The sequence below is a fragment of the Thamnophis sirtalis genome, unplaced genomic scaffold, assembly GCF_051295495.1.
Source record: "Thamnophis sirtalis isolate CommonGarterSnake01/CBP01778 unplaced genomic scaffold, rThaSir2_p1.2 scaffold_4, whole genome shotgun sequence".
NCBI lineage: Eukaryota > Metazoa > Chordata > Lepidosauria > Squamata > Natricidae > Thamnophis > Thamnophis sirtalis.
This window is the reverse complement of record NW_028261384.1, coordinates 60,455,786-60,473,091: the sequence shown is the minus strand read 5'-3', so window position 1 is coordinate 60,473,091 and position 17,306 is coordinate 60,455,786. Positions and strand designations below refer to the sequence as shown.

The 17,306-nt window shown below is 44.4% G+C and overlaps 1 protein-coding gene and 1 pseudogene across 2 annotated transcripts in view; one reads left to right on the top strand and one right to left on the bottom strand.

Annotated features, from left to right (window-relative positions):
• Positions 1 to 17,306, top strand: part of GLB1 (galactosidase beta 1) — a 224,857-nt gene that overhangs the window by 134,644 nt on the left and 72,907 nt on the right. For both annotated transcript variants that reach the window (XM_087713003.1, XM_087713002.1), the window contains exon 3: positions 11,379 to 11,529. In XM_087713003.1, the coding sequence (XP_087569129.1) occupies positions 11,379 to 11,529 (151 nt within the window). The remainder of the gene's footprint in view (positions 1 to 11,378; positions 11,530 to 17,306) is intronic.
• LOC148045875 (uncharacterized) lies at positions 2,776 to 9,697 on the bottom strand (annotated as a pseudogene).

Genomic DNA, 17,306 nt, shown 5'->3' with positions numbered 1-17,306 from the left:
TGGCATATAAACCCCCCTAACCAGCTATCATTGGGTGAACTGCAACCTGTGAATCAGGCACCCTCAGGATGGGTCTTAATCCCAGGTCATGGATGGAAGGGTTTCCAGTTGGTACCTGCCCTTCTATGCCCATCTATGCTAACCCGGGGACTGACTGAGGCCTTCCTTGCGGTCACTCCCCAGGCTTATGTAGATCGCGAAGCCCGCTGGTGCTTTCGGTCATTGCTTCCCACCCCCAGCACCCCCACAAAGTCGCCTTCTGAGCTCTGGCAGTCTTCGCAGTATGTACACAAGGCCAGGGAGTGGCAGAAAGCAAGTCCTCAGCCACTCCCCGGGCTCGCATAGACCACAAAGTCTGCTAGCACTCTCAGTAGTTTTTTTGCTGCCTCCCCCTACACTCCACGCCCCACAAAGTCACAACCAAGGCCTGCAGTAGACTTACTTACCTTTAGGCAGCCTCAGGTGGAGGCAGCAGTTCCGTTGGGGTGCAGCAGGCAGGCCGGGAAGTCAGCAAGGACTCAATCTCAGGAAGTCACCAATGGACGATGCAAGGGCAAGGGCAGTAACAGTAGGGGAAATATGAAAGGAACATGTTGCGAAGAGAAGTTCATACAAGATTTATTAAGAAAGTAACTAGAATATTAATGCTACAAATGGCAAGATATGGCAAGATATATAAGACTGCACTATTCCTGGAAAGATACAGGTTGATGCAATGAAAATGTATAATAAAAACGAAGCTAAATTTAGTTTACTATTAGTATGTATAAAATGAAGTGACAATAGCCATAGTTAAATAATGATTAATAATAACAATACATATAGATACACTAGTTTGATAATATGAAATTTTATATAAGCAACGCATGGATAATATGAAAGGAGGTTTAAAAGCTTTATCTAGAATATGTTATAAACATGTATTGTGATTGGATGATTTTAGAATGATTTAATAGAATGTTGTCATATATCCATTCTAGATTTTGAATATTATATATAAAAGGATGTAAAAACAATTATAATCAAATTAAGGTTGAGATATAATAATCATGATATACATGAATATATGTAAATTTAAAATGTGCAATTTGATAAGAAAAGCAGGTGATGAATATGGAAGAGATGCATGGAAATACTGTAATCAACTGACACACTTTCTACAATTTGTAATGGAAGATTTTTTTATTTTTATGTTTGTTTTTCTTTGTTCAAAAATAAATAAATAAATAAATATTTTTTTAAAAAAGAAGGGCCATTCTTCCAAAATAAAAAAAGTCCTCTATATCAGCTTTCCGGACAGAGAAGTGTAAGGACCAGGCACCTGGCCACCAGGGTTCCAAGTCTGCAGTTCACAGGCCTTCATCCTCTTCATCAAAAGGGGATCAGGAATCCCAGGCCAGCACCAGTAGTTCTTTCCATCTCTCTTCCATCTGGTTGAAGCAGAACCCTGACTCCTTCAACCGACTGTTCCCAATAAATACTTGTAGGGGTCAGGCATGGACATCCAGGGACACATCTTGCATGATGTCCAGCTGGGGACTGTGAGCAGCAGGCTGGTTGAGGATATGTTTACCCCTACAGTGGTTGGGTTACGTCAAGCATACAACTGCCCCCTCCTGGGTTACCCAACATCCAGGACATTATAGCTTTGGCCATTTCCCAGGGCATAGCTGCGGGCCTACACCAGGGTCTGGAGCAGCACTACCAGCGGTTCCGGTGGCTATGCCACCTGCAGTGCCAACACCGCCCATGCAGAGGCCCTTATCACCTGCTAGGTCACACCGCAGTCAGTCTCCCATCTCAGAAGATGGAGAGATTAAAGACACAGAATTTTCTGATGATGATGAGGCAGTTCTAGAGAAAGCCTCATTCTCGGGGCTGTTCTAGTCAGCCCACTTCAAGACCTTGCTCACCAAGGCCAAAGGTTCAGGCACCTTTGTGGCAGTCCCAACCGCCCCAGCTCCTACTATAGCTTCAGCTTCAGCTGATTCATTTTTTATGGAACAGACAGTAGAAATGGAGACATTCCTGCCCCAAAACTGTTTCTGGATGTGATACAGTGCCAGTGGGCATCCCCAACATCGGGACCTATACCTTCATTGACAGACAAGAAGTTCTACAATGTTGCCACTGATATGGGACAAGTCCTCCAAGTTCCGACAATCGACGCTCCAATAGCAGCCCTCTACACAGTGACCACCATGTCTTGATCACAAGAAGAAGTCCTCAAACCAGAGGACAAGAGAGCTGACCTCACAATGCAGCGCGGTCATCAAGCCGCGGCTTGGGTAGTGTGAGCTTCAACTACTGCATCTTTCTTCTCATGATCTTGCCTCTTTTGGCTCCAGCAGCTTTAGCAAAGAATTCCAGCAGCTGATTCGAGGGCCCATCATGACTTAAATAAGATAATGGCTGCAGTACAATTCATGGCTGATGCTACTCTTAATGCCACGCTCTTTGGAGCCAAGGTGGCGCAGTGGTTAAATGCAGCACTGCAGGCTACTGCTAGATCAGCAGGTCAGCGGTTCAAATCTCACCGGCTCAGGGTTGACTCAGCCTTCCATCCTTCCGAGGTGGGTAAAATGAGGACCCAGATTGTTGGGGGCAATATGCTGACTCTCTGTAAACCGCTTAGAGAGGCCTGAAAGGCCTATGAAGCGGTATATAAGTCTACTGCTATTGCTATTGCTATCCAGGGCCATGGCTTCATCTGTTGCTTCACGCCGCCTACTGTGACTCCGCCAGTGGCAGGCAGATATGAGGCATAAATGGCATCTAGCACCTGCCCTTATAAAGGGTGGTGGGTCCCTGTTTGGAGAGGTTCTAGAGGACAAAGATAAAAGAAAAATTTTACTCTCAGCGTCCAGGAAAGGGACACACCACTCCAACCGTACACCAGGAGGCAGCCCTTTCGGGCACAGAGCTACAATACCTCCTTTTGAGGGCATGAGTATAGATCCCCAGGTATTAGGGCCCAGGGGGGGTATCACCAGAGACAGTCCTATAGATACCAGAGGGGAAACCAGGCCAAGAAGCCCTTTCAGGGGGAGAGGAGATCGTAACTTCCAGAAGTCTTAGATCCCCCCATGCCTCTATACGTATCGGGAGGTGTTTAGCCTTTTTCACTGACCGATGGGACATGATTACCTCCGATGACTGGGTACAACGTACCATTAGATCAGGCTTAGCTCTAGTATTTGTCTCCACACCCCCGAGTTTCTTTATTCGTTGCTCGGTTTCCCGCAATCTGGACAGACAAACCCTTATGAATTCGGCAATACAACACCACCTGGACATCAGGGCTGTCCAACTGGTTCTGGATGACCAATTACATCAGGGTTTGTATTCTATTCTTTTTGTTATTCCCAAAGCTTCGGGGGTGGGGGGTGGAGAGCAATTCTGGGCCTAAAATGGCTCAACCGCTTGTACTTTGGTTGGATCCATCTCTGTTCCCTCATTTGACACTTGGTAACCCAGGTAGTCTAACCGTGCACAGGGGAATATTCGCACATTTTGATACCTTGACATACAGATTGGCTGCAAGAAGTTTTTCTAGTATGTTGTTATGTTGGTTTGTGTTTATTCAATTTGTATGCTGCCCTATTCCTGAGGGACTCAGGGCGGCTAATAAACAGAGGGGAAGGGGAGTACACACACACACAAAAAAGACAGACAAATTTAAAACGCAACAACATTTGCAATAATTCAAGTGGGGCTGGGAACTCATCAGCCCCAGGCCTGCCGAAACAGCCAGGTCTTAGTGGCTTTGCGGAAAGCCGGAAGGGTGGTGAGGGTCCGGATCTCCATGGGAGATCGTTCCAAAGGGCCGGAGCAGTCACAGAGAAGGCCCTCCCCCGAGGAGTTGCTAGTCGGCACTGACTAGCAGATGGAATTCGGAGGAGGCCTAATCTGTGGGATCTAATTGGTCATAGGGAGGTAATTGGCAAGAGGCGGTCTCTCAAGTACCCAGGTCCAATACCATGTAGGGCTTTAAAAGTAACGACTAGCACCTTGAAGTGAGTCCGGAGACCAACAGGCAGCCAGTGCAGCTCGCGGAGGATAGGTGTAACGTGGGTGTACCGAGGTGCACCCACAATAGCTCGCGCGGCTGCATTCTGGACAAGCTGAAGTCTCCGAATACTCTTCAAGGGCAGCCCCATGTAGAGCGCGCTACAGTAGTCCAGTCTTGAGGTCACAAGGGCGTGAGTGACTGTTCTAAGGGCTTCCCGATCCAGGTAGGGTCGCAATTGGTGCACCAGGAGAACCTGGGCAAATGCCCCCCTGGCCACAGCCGACAAATGATGTTCTAAAGTCAGCTGCGGGTCCAGGAGAACTCCCAAATTGCGAACCCTGTCTGAGGGGCATATAATTTCACCCCCCAGCCTGAGAGATGGAGTACAAGGCCAATCTTTGGGAGGAAACAGTAATAGCCACTCAGTCTTGTCGGGATTGAGAGCAAGCTTGTTCATACCCATCCAGACCCTGACAGCCTCCAGGTACTGACACATCACTTCAACCGCTTCACTGAGTTGGCATGGGGCGGACAGATACAACTGTGTATCATCTGCATATTGATGGTATTTTATCCCGTGCCGCTGAATGATCTCACCCAGCAGCTGCATGTAGATATTGAATAGGAGGGGGGACAGGACCGAACCCTGCGGTACCCCATAGTTAAGGGGCCTAGGGGTCGACCTCTGCCCTCCTACCTATACTGACTGCGACCTGTCTGAGAGGTAGGAGGAGAACCACCGAAGAACAGTGCCTCCCACTCCCACCTCCCGCAACAGCCGCAGAAGGATACCATGGTCGATGGTATCGAAGGCCGCTGTCAAGGAGCACTAGGATGAAGGTATGGCCCCCATCCCTGGCTCTCCAGAGATCATCGATCAGCGCAACCAAAGCAGTTTCCGTGCTGTAGCCAGGCCTGAATCCAGACTGAAAGGAATCCAGATAATCAGTGATCTCAAGCTGCGGTGCTCGCCGGCGGTCTCGGCGTCCACAGTGTCTGCAGCGTCCAGGCCGCGGCGTTCCCAATTCGGCCACGGCGTTCTCTGGTGGCCATAGCAGGCAGGTCACGTGGTTCCTAGCAGCCGCGGCAGTATCAGGCCCTGACGCTCTCAGCCGCTTGCATGCTCAACAGCCTCGCCGTTGTCCACGGCGGCCTCGATGTTTCCCAGCGGGTGGGCCGCGTAATTTCTGGCAGCTGCTATTCCTGGCAGCCGCCCAGCTCCTGGCAGCCGCAGTGATCTCCAGCCGCGTCGTTCACAGGCTGCCTCAGCGTTCTCGGTGTCAGAGCCGTGGTGCTCTCACCCGAGCCGCAGCATTCTCAGGCGGCCCACAAACGCGGAAGCGGCTTCAGCGGAGTCTCCCGGACAGCTGGGCCGCAGTGTCCCCAAGCAGCTTTGGCGTCTTTCGAGTCCAGCAGCTCTGGAGAGGCAAGTCGCTCCAATACACTGCTGGCACCGGTGCTCTTAAGAGTTGTTCGTCCTCAGCCTCCAGGTTAGTCCAGCTCCCGAACACAATTTCGTCTCTTCCCAGGTCTTTTTTACATAGGCATATCTGGAGCGATAAGCTCGGCAGACATCTTCCTTCCTTGCATATGCGCATTCATCTGTGTACTTGGCAGACCAGGGGTATATAGTCATCCATAGTCTCAGTGTAGATGAGGATGTTATTCAGGAGTCCCTTGTAGAGGTGCTCATGCAGTACCTCGTTTATTAACTGCATTAACTGGGGCCTCTGGTAGTCCAAAAAGCATCACTTTGAATTGAAAGGTCCCTAGGGGGCAGTTGACCTCTGTTTTCCACTCATCTCCCTCTATAATACGTATGCTTCTCTGAAGTCTAGTTTGGGGGAGGGGGTATAGGTTGTGTACACACACCCCATTTATCCTTCGAAAGTCCACACACAATCTCATAGTTCTATCTTTTTTTCTTTGAAGAGGACTGGTGTTGTTCGTTTGTTTTGTTTTATTAGTTTTGTATGCTGCCCACTCCCAAAGGACTCTGGGTGGCTCACAATAAAAAAGGGAAAGGGGGAATAAATAAGACGATACAAAAAAAAAATTAAAAATACACAACATTCACAATTGAAGCGGGGCTGGATACTTCAACAGCCCCCAGCCTGTCGGAACAGCCAGGACTTAGTAGCTTTACAGAAGGCCGGGAGGGTAGTAAGGGTCTGGATCTCCACGGGGAGCTCGTTCCAGAGGGCCGGAGCAGCAACAGAGAAGGCTCTCCCCTGGGGGCTGCATTCTGGACTAGCTGAAGTCTTCGAACACTTTTCAAGGGCAGCCCCATGTAGAGCGGTGCTGCAACCTGTGGCTTGGCTGGCTCAATTAACCCATTTGCTAGGTTTTTGTCTATGTATTTGTGCATCTCTTGAATTTCCAGGGGCTTCATGGCGTACAGTTTGCGCTTGGGTAGTTTTGCTCCAGGGATGATTTTGATGGTGTAGTCTGCCTCATGGTGGGGAGGCAAAACATTGCACTTGGCCTCGCTGAATACTTCTGCAAAGTCCTGATATTCCCTCGGGATCTGTTCAGCCTCTGGGGTTTTGTTGGATGTGGTTGCCAGTTCTGGTGAGCTCTTTTGGGGGGGGGGGGTTCCTGGCCGGGTGGTGTTTCTGTTTGCTAGTGTGGGAGGGGTTGGGGGCCCCTTGATGTCTTAAGTCTGCAGGTACCCCCTTGCCACCAGATAGTTGGTTCCTACTTTTCTAGCCATGAAAGTCCCAGTATCACTGCGTCTGTCATTTTGGGGGCTATTACAAATTGAATTACTTCCCAGTGATCCGCTAGCTCTAGCCTCACTGGTTCAGACAGTGGGTGGCATAGGCTCTTCCCATTAGTATCCCATCAACCTGTTCAAACTGGATCAGGTGGGCCAGTCTTTTTGCTCTGATCACCAGTTTCAGGACTATGATTAGCTTAATCAAGCACCTAGTGCAGGCTGAGTCATTGCAATTTTTGATAGGAACGGCCAGAGAATTGGGTCTCCATGTTTTGCTACAAATCACTTTTGCTTTCTCTGTATAGAAGTTGACAGATATTACCTGGATAGTAAAAGTGATCTGATGTGATTTATATTTGTATTAGATTTTCACTACCTGGATTTTGCATGTTATTAATTTTTAAAAGCTCTGATCTATTTTTTTTCCTTTGATGGAAATTTACCTTTCCCCCATCTTATTTTTATTGGGGAAAGTTAATCTCAAAATTCTCTAAGGCTATTTTGTTAAGATGCGTCTCCTGTTCTTTTTTTTCCCATCGAGTTTTTTTTATTTTATATTATTTATACATATCAATGTGTTAATGGTGTGGTACCTTGGTATCGTGCATTTTATTACTCATAGTTATTACATTTCATTTTCATTGTTTCAAATTTTTTCACATACCTTATACCAAGAGTCACTATCTTTTCAGACCTCATGGACCACTAAATTCATGATCTGCCTAATGATCGAGTGGTCATGGCTAGGGAGTCATGTGACTAGGTGGGCGTGGCCAACTCAATGTTACTTATGTCGAGGGGCACCTCACCGGCCTCTATTCACCCCTTTCCTGCCAGCCACTCCTCGCCTCGCTGTCTGGGATCCTTAGGGCCCCAACAGGAATCAGTTGTTGAGCCACCACGAGAAGGAATTGGCAAATCAGCTGGCTCAGTTCAAATTGGATCTGACCAAGAAGGAGGCTCAGCAGAAGCACCTCATTGAGGACTACAAGCATAGACTTTCCAAGCAGAGGGAAGACCTGTGGTGTGCAAGGCCAGGTACCGATGCCTGGAGGCTCAGTGGGCTGAGATGGTCAGCCAGTTCTAGGCCATGATGCAGTCCCACTGGAAAAAGGTCCTCCGGCTGTTCACCATCAGCAGCACTTCCTTCCAGCCTTGGTCCAAAGCCCCACACTAGGAGGCTGAAGTTGGAATTTCTGCCCTCTTCCTTCTGACCTGCACAAAAAGACACTGAAGGGGGAGATTTTTTGCAGCAACACAAATGTCCGTTGCCCAGGGGCCTTATTTTTAGGAATCCTGATTTAGTGCAATATATAAAATGAAAATAATTTTTCTGCGGACCACCAAAATTTCCTCATAGACCAATAGTTGGTGATCGCTGCCTTATACTACCACCCTTCAGTTTCTAACCTCTCCCATGTATGTATGTATGTATGTATGTATGTATGTATGTATGTATGTATGTACAGTATGTATGTATGTGTATATGGTCCATAATTCCATAATGCCTACTTGATACCACATCTTTGTACTTTGAGAGTTCGATTTACACACACACACACCTGATAAAGAAATAAAGGGAGACTACTATAGATCTACAATAGCTATTTAGTTCTCATCAGCTAGCCTTCTGGGATTTGAACTTGGGCTACTTGCATATTAGACAGTTGTATTAACCTCTAAGCCACAATTCTCTTCATTTTATCAACTGAAGCAGGGGGGAGATTTTTTAAAAAAACAACAACAATAAACAAACAAACAAACTGGTTGAGAACTTTTTAAAGAAGTAGTCATATAATCCATCAGGGCCAATAGATAGAGATGGTTTTAGGTTGTGTAGTGCCTTTTCAATGGCATCTTCTGTAAAATCCACATGAAGTAGATTGTTGTAATTGGTTGTGGTACAATTGGGAAATGTGGGGTATGAGCCATTGCTGTTTTCAAAGACTGAACCAAAGAATGGGTTGAAGAGATTGGCCTTAATGGTTTCATCATTACAGTCTTTCCCATTTGGCCCTTTTAGTAGTGGGATGAATCTTGAGTCTTTAAGTTTGTTGCTTATAAAATTATAGAAGATCCGGGCAGATTTGGTACGTAGTAGGTTTTCCTCTTATTTGCTGTGATAACTAAGCATTCTGCCTTTATCTGTCAGCATAAGGTTTTGTAACGACTTTTAAAGTTAGCTATTTAGCCAGTTTTGTTTTTGCACCAAAGAAGTGTGGTTGTTTTTTTGACGGAAGCTTCCTTATTGTTATTGGTACTTTGTTCTTCCTGGTTTTGGTGGTTATTAGTGGTATGTATAGTTTGATAATTCTTTTGATTTCATTAAAAAAATGTTATAATGCTCTTCAGCAGTGTTGCAGCCAGTGAACAGAGTTTACCAATCAAGGGATGAGACGTCATCAGTTATGAGATCATAGTTGGCTTTTCTAAAGTTATACTTTGGAATTCTGTCGTTATTATCATCTTTGTAAGGACATAAATTGAGACAAAAGTCAATTATTCTGTTATCACTGTTAGAAAAGGATTCATTTATTTGTAGACATAGATTGAGTTTAAACTATTGCAGAAGGTGATATCTAGGCAGTTGTTGAGTCTAGTGTTGTTTGTAACTAGTTGATCCAATCCCAGATTAGTAACGACATTGTAAATGGTTGACTGTATTGGTTCTGTTGTACATTTGTTGAGGGTCCAATTAATAAGAGGTAGATTGAGATCACCAAGAAAGATAAGAGGGTGTCGGCAAGAGGTTACTGTTAGTAGTGAAGTTAGTTTGTTCGTATATACAAAATTGTAATCAGGGACTCTGTAACAAAGCAAGAAGCGACTGTGGTATTTAGAGACACCTCACATAAGATGGTCTCAGGAAGAGCAAGCTCCGGTGTAACTTGAATGTTTTCTAGATTAAGAGATTTTTTATAGAAGTTAGCAACAACACCCCGTCTACGGATTTCATGGTTGGACATGATAGTCTCTTACTGTGGTAATGGAGCCTGGGAGGGATGAATTCAGCCACATTTCGCAGACAAATATAATGTTGAATATAGCCATATTTAGCAAGAGGAAGAATTCTGGTATTTTGTGTATGAGGCTTCTTACGTTAAGTAGCTTGCATTTAAGATCTGTGGCAGTGGATTTTGAGGAAGTTAGGGGCATGCATGCCTAGTTCTTGAGAGGAACTGTTTGAATCTGGTTGTAAAAGATTAATTACAGAAGAGTTTTGAACTATATCTAAAATACAAACAATGCATCAATTTAAGGATAAAGACTTTGGGAAGCCTTTGGAAAAAAATGCTTTTCAATTTCCAACTTCAAGTTGAAAATTTAGATTGAAGGTTTGATAAAATAACAATGGTTTTAAATCACCCCAAAGATAAACTGAACTTATAGTTGGATGGATTGGAATTTAATTTATTGCTGTGAGATTTGAAAGAAAAGGAGAAAAAAGAAAGGTAGTTGGAGAAGGGACATGGATTCTAAAGATTCAAAGTAGACAGAAGTGATGAGTGATGAACTGGATTTTGCTAAAATCATTAATGGAGATTGCAGAATATATTTATTATATCTAATTGAAAAACAAATATTAAGAGAAGTTGCATATCAACATGTAGAAGGGGTTTTTGAACAATAAACACAAAGTGTCCACAACATAGACTTATCATTTAGGGGAATGGAATCCAATTGTTGAGAAAACTCCCAGTTAAAATTTTAGGAAAAAGCTTTCTTATTAAGAACCAGTCGAGAATATTTGATCTTGGACAGACGAGAGACAATGATTTTTGTGGTTTATGTTAGATTAGAAGCTATTATGGAATTTCTGCAAGTAAGATACAACAATAGAGTGTTGACAGAGAGCTTTGAAGTTTAACTCTGCTGCTGGTTGTACCTGCTGATTTTGCATTTATAGTAGATAGATGTCAGGTCAAATGAATGGGGTAAGCAGAGTTGTAGAAGTTTGTAAATAGTGTGCCTGTTTTGCTGGGAAGGTAACTATTATTCTTGAAATATATTGATAGGTATTCAATTAGGGGAGACAATTTATGTGTATGTCTGTTTTTTTCTTTTTATGCACATTTTCTTTTTTTGTCTTTATTTTTGCTTTATTTTTGTATTTGTTTTTCATTTCTTAAAGTTTCTATTTTAACATTCTGAGTAAAAATAAATTATTTAAAAGATGATCATCTGTACATTACCCGTAGTTAATAATAGCAGTATTCAATATATATGAAAGACTGTGTGGTGGGATGGTTAAGTTACCAAATCTTGAGTAGGAAGACCTTCTTGTTCTTCATTAGGCAGGGAAGCATTGGTGACTTTGGGCCAATCAGGTCAAATCAGCATTAGTTCTGTGATGAACCAATTGAAGAACAAAACCCCTTGTGTTGTGCATTGAAAGCTTTGCTTTTGTGAACTAAGCAACACAACGCAAAACACGCAGGCCTGTAACATATGTGAAAGAAATTCTCTGAAAAAGGCCTGATATATTTTCAGAATTATTTTTTAATCATTATTTTTGTGTTTGTTTGCCAAAAAAGGAATATGGTAGCAATTACAATAAGTTTAAATGCAATTCTCTTGCTGTTGAACTAGTGAGCTTTTTGTAAATTGCAATTAAAAACATGATAGTAACATATGGAGTATTTGCAGGTATGTTCCATGGAACTTTCATGAACCTGAGCCAGGAGTTTATAACTTCAGAGATGACAGAGATCTGGAGTATTTCCTGAAACTTGCTGATGAGATTGGCTTGTTGGTCATATTGAGAGCGGGACCTTACATATGTGCAGAATGGGACATGGTAAATATTTTTTTGCTTATTTGTGTTGGCTTGCTCTTACATGGTAAAGCCTGAAAAAATAATTTCTAAATCATAAAAAATTCCTGTGAATGTAAGAAAGTTTCAAAATCAATATTAGGGAAATACCTTAATTAATGTATTTTTCAGACTATAAGTCACAGCGGTGTATAAGACGCACCAAGATTTTGAAGAGGTAAGTAAGAAAAAAATGTTTTGGTCCTCCCCAGCCTGCAGGAGCACTCTGCAGGCTTCAGCAGGACTGGGGGAAGGCAAAAACATCCCTGTTTTGGGGGAAAATGGGCAGAAAATAGGGCGGTTTGGGCAAAAATTGGGGCATTTTTGCCTTTCCCCAGCCCTGCTGAAGCCTGCAAAGTGTTTCTGGGGGCTGGGGGAAGACAAAAACGCCTCTCTTTTTGCAAAAAAGGCCTGTTTTTCACAAAAATTGCATTTTTGCCTTCCCTCAGCCCTGCTGAAGCCCGCAGAGTGCTTCTGGGGGCTGGGGGAAGGCAAAAACACCTCAGTTTTTTGCCTATTTTTTTGCAAAAATGGGATGCGGGGGCAGGGCTTCGGGATGCCAAAAATGGCAGAATTGGGGGTATAAGACGAACCAACATTTCCACGCTCTTTTTTGCATCTATACTCCCAAAAATATGGTACACTAAATCAGTGGTCATAAAATATGTAATTCTCAGTTTTGTCTAATTGAAGCATTGAACCTTAAAATATGTGATTCTCAGTTTTGTCTAATTGAAGCATTGAACCTTAAACGGGAATTTGGAATACAATTTTGTGTACTTTATTAATTAGACTCCTTTTGCAGTAGTCTTTTCCATGGAATCAGACTCACTTACATGTATGGAAGTATATATGTACTACACAGTATATATGCATTTAACAGATTTATATGGCAGCCCAACTCATACGCAGTAATTGTGATTATTGAGTGGCTGGATAGAGCTATGTAGTTATTTAATTAATAATCATAAGCTATAACGATATTGACATTTTCTTTTCTAAGGAAGAAATTGCAATAATTACTTATTTGGAGCAAATTAAGATATGAACTAAAACTATTTTCTATCCTTTATTCCAGTTGAGATGCTAAGGATATCTTAGATTTGCATCTTTTTTAAAATTTTGACAAGAACTACATAATGTTAATCCAGGCTACTTTTATGCTCAGTTGTAATTTTCATATTATTTTGTATATTTGGAGTGAGGAAGGGACCTAAAACCAAAATTAAGAACAACTTTGTTTAATAACATATTCTGCTAAACATGAGAGGTACTTGAGGACAGAGCTTATGTGGTCTTAGAATTGTTTCCTCCTCCCATTTCTATGGATTTATTAGATTGGATATTCTAGGAAGAATACACATACACACACACACACACACACAAACACACACGTCCCGGTATTTTGTGATTTTTTCTTGCTGTTTATCTTCAATTCGTGCATCTCTAGGTATTGCAATGTCAATGAACCATACTGTTTTCTTTACAACTATTATTATGTCAGGTGCGTTGTGGGCCAAGTGCCTGTCAGTCTGAATTCTGAAGTCCCACAAGATCTTGACTTTCTCATTTTCTAAAACCTTCTGAACCTGATGTTCCCAGTGGTTTTTGCTGTACTCAAATCCAAACTTTTGGCACAATTTCCAGGGAATGATCTTAGCAACGTGGTCATGGCGTTGTAGGTAGTCAGTTTGTGAAATTTTGCTGCACCCACTGATCAAGTGGCCGACTGTCTCGTCTTTCTCATTACAGAGGCGACATTTGCTGTTGGTGGTAACATGTTGAATTTTTGCCTTCATGCAGTTTGTGACTAAGGCTTGTTCTTGAGCTGCCAAGCCTTATGTTTCTTTTTTCAGTGCTCCTGATCTTAACCAGTTCCAAGTTAGCTTTTGGTCAGCTTTGCCTTCAATACTTTTCAAGTATTGGCTATGCATAGCTTTGTTTTTCCAATTTTCAGCTCGCTTCTCAATTACTTCTTTCTTATATTCAGCTTTTGACTTAGTTGTCTTTAAAAGGCCTCCTTTATTTATTTCCTTAATCATTGGTTCTTCACTTTTCTGGATGTAATCATTCAAACTGTGTTTTTCTTCTTCCACAGTCTGTTTTACTTGTAGGAGTCCTCGACCACCCTCTGCTCTTGGTAGATATAATCGGTCAACGTCACTTTTAGGGTGCAAAGCATGATTCATTGTCATAAGCTTCCTTGTTTTTCTGTCCAAATTGTCCAACTCCATCTAGTGAATTATTCCTGCAGAGTATCGAATCACAGATATAGCCCAGGTATTTATGGCTTTTATGATGTTTCCTCCATTCAATTTGGATTTTAATATCTTGCGAAGTTAATTCCTTAGAGTTTAGAGTTTAATAACATTTATATGCCGCCCAATCCTGTAGGACTCTGGGCGGTTTACAATACAGAAATAAAATCAAAAATAAAATACAGGGAAAAAGAAAAGATAGATTTAAAAAACAACACACCGTACACTCTGTTCTAAATGGGGCTGGACCGTATTTTAGGATCAACAGCCCCAGGCCTGCCGGAACAGCCAGGTTTTAATGGCTTTCCGGAAGGCCGAGAGAGTGGGAAGGGTCCGGATCTCTGCGGGTAGATTGTTCCACAGGGTCGGAGCAGCTACAGAGAAAGCCCTCCCCCGAGTAGTCGCAAACCGGCATTGCCCGGTCGACGGTACCTGAAGGAGGCCCAGCCTGTGAGATCTTATGGGTCATTGGTCTTATGGGGCAGGAGGTGGTCCCGCAGATATCCAGGTCCTAAGCCATGTAGGGCTTTAAAGGTAATAACCAGCACCTTGAAGCGCGTTCGGAGACCTATGGGGAGCCAGTGCAGCTCGCGGAGGATAGGTGTAACATGGGTGTATCTAGGTACACCCGATATCGCTCACGCGGCCGCATTCTGGACCAATTGTAGTCTCCGAACACTCTTCAGGGGCAGCCCCATGTAAAGGGCATTGCAGTAATCAAGCCTAGAGGTGACGAGAGCATGAGTGACCGTTTGAAGTGCCTCCCGGTCCTGGTAGGGCCGCAATTGGTGCACCAGGTGAACCTGGGCAAAAAAAAACCTGGTCACAGCTGACAGGTGGTATTCTAATGTCAGCTGCAAATCCAGGAGGACACCCAAGTTGCGGACCCTCTCTGAGGGGTGAAGGGTTCCACCCCCCAGGCAAAGAGATGGAATATCTGGTCCGTCCTTGGGGGCAACATCAATAGCCACTCGGTCTTGTCTGGATTGAGTGCCAGCTTATTTACTCCCATCCAGACCCTGACAGCCTCCAGGCACTGGCACATCACTTCAACCGCTTCGCTGAATTGGCACGGGGCGGACAGATACAACTGGGTATCGTCTGCATATTGGTGGTATTTGATCCCGTGCTGGTGAATGATCTCACCTAGCGGCTTCATGTAAATGTTAAATAGGAGAGGAGACAAGACCGAGCCCTGAGGCACCCCATACTTTAGGGGCCTAGGGGTCAACCTCTGTCCTCCAACCAACACCGACTGCGACCTATCCAAGAGGTAAGAGGAGAACCACCGTAGAATGGTGCCTCCCACTCCCACCTCTCCCAATCGTCGCAGAAGGATACCATGGTCGATGGTATCGAAGGCCGCTGAGAGGTCAAGAAGCACGAGGATAGAGGAATGTCTTCTATCCCTGGCCCGCCAGAGATCATCGGTCAGCGCAACCAAAGCAGTTTCAGTGGAGTAACCAGGCCTGAAACCCGACTGAAAGAGATCTAGATAATCTGCTTCATCCAAGGTCCGTCGGAGTTGAAAGGCCACCACGTTCTCAACAACCTTCCCTACAAAAGGGAGGTTGGAGACAATAACTTTTAAGGATAGCTGGATCCAGAGAAGGCTTCTTAAGGAGGGGTCTTACCACCGTATCATTTAAGGGCAGTGGGAAAGATCCCTCCTGTAGAGAGGTATTAACAATCCTCTGGAGCCAGCCTTGTATAACCTCCCTGCTGGTCGAGACCAGCCAGGAGGGACACGGGTCCAGTAAGCAGGTGGAGGCACTCACAGCTCCCATGACCTTGTCCACTTCCTCAGGAGTGACAAGCTGGAACTCGCTGCAAGAAATCTGATCAAGGCCCACTCTTGGCATCTCCGCAGGTACTGTCCAAGTGGAGTCCAAGTCCGTCCGAATCTGAGCGACTTTGTCCGACGGAAACTGAACAAATTCCTCAGCTCTTCCCTGTAAGGGTTCGCCCGCATCCTGAGTCTTTCATTTTACAACCTTTCTTGCTACAGTTAAGTGAATCACTGCGGTTAAATCAGTAACCTGGTTGTTAAAGTAATCTGACTTTCCTGCTGACTTTGCTTGGCAGAAGGTTGCAAAAGGTGAGCCTAGGAGTCCTGCAACCCTCATAAATATGAGGCAGTTGCCAAAGATCCAAATTTTGATCATGTGGCCATGGGGATGCTGCAATGATCATAAGTGTGAAGAACAGCTGTAATTCACTTTTTTCAGTGCTGATGTAGCTTTAGTCATTAAGTGAACTGTTGTAAGTTGAGGACTATACTTTCCCCCTTACTATCCAATAGTCTGCAGTGATATTAGCAAGTTATGAATAAATTACCAACTGATGTAGATTAGCAATTGGGGCACTTAAAGAAACAAACAAAGAGGGGAGGGAAGGAAGAAAGGAAGGGAGAGGGAGACAGAGACAGAGAGAGACAAAAAAGGAAAGAGGAGAAAGAGAAAAAGAAAGGGGAGAGGAGGACGGGAGGATAAGAAAAAGAGGCAGAAAAAAGAAAGAGAGAAAGAGAAAAGGAAGAAAGAAGGAAGGAAGGAAAGAAAAAGGAAAGAAAAAAGGAAGAAAGAAAAGAGGAGAGAAGAGAAGGAATAGAGGCCAAAAAAGCAAACAAGGAAAAGTAGGGAAAAAACTTTCACTGGAAAACACTATTTTTCCATCAGTGTAAAACTTTCCTAAACAAGGTTAATTTTCCGGATTTTGACTTTCCGGTCAGGTGGACCAAGAAGCCTTTATTTTCTTTTTGAGAAATAAAATCAAATAAAATCTGTGGAGCACCAGTTCGACTCCCCCTTCCTGTGAAAAAAACCTCAAGCCCCAATGCTCCGAACGCAGAGGCTGGATTCAGACAACATGTGTACACCCGGCGTAGGTTTCCACTTGCTTGCGTGGCGAGCGCCTCCCACACACCTGCATCTCAGAAGCAGAGCCAACTGTGGGGAGCCCAGCCAGCCATGGGAGCTTAGCTGACAAACCGCGACGGAAGCCTGCTCTGCACATCCCGCAGAGAGTTGGCTGCTGCCGTTGCTGCTGCCGCCGCTTCCCTCCTCAGTAACTTTGATCCAGGAGGGAACGGCCTCCCTGTCAATCACACTGGCGGAGGGAGCCCAATCGTAACCCTAGGCGGCCACAGGCCCACCCTCCTCTGGGTGTGTCCAGGCACTATAATATCCCAGCCCAGCTGACAGAAGCCTCCTAGCCGCCTGCAGACTAAAGTCCATCATGCTAAAGATCACTGCGCGGCAGTTGGAAACTGCTGCGCTGTGTTTTGTTGCCCCCCGCGCGGCCACGCACCCGCGCACCTTAGAGGGAACAGTGGCTGCCAACACTTGTAAGTGCCTTTAACCAGAAGTCATGTAACTTATCTGGTCCAGGTGCACTCCAGTTCTTCACTTTTCTTGTCTGTCTTTGCACCATTTCTTTTGTTATTTTCACATCTTCCATTTTATGCAATTTAATAGAATCCTCAATCTGTTTGATCCATTCTGCATT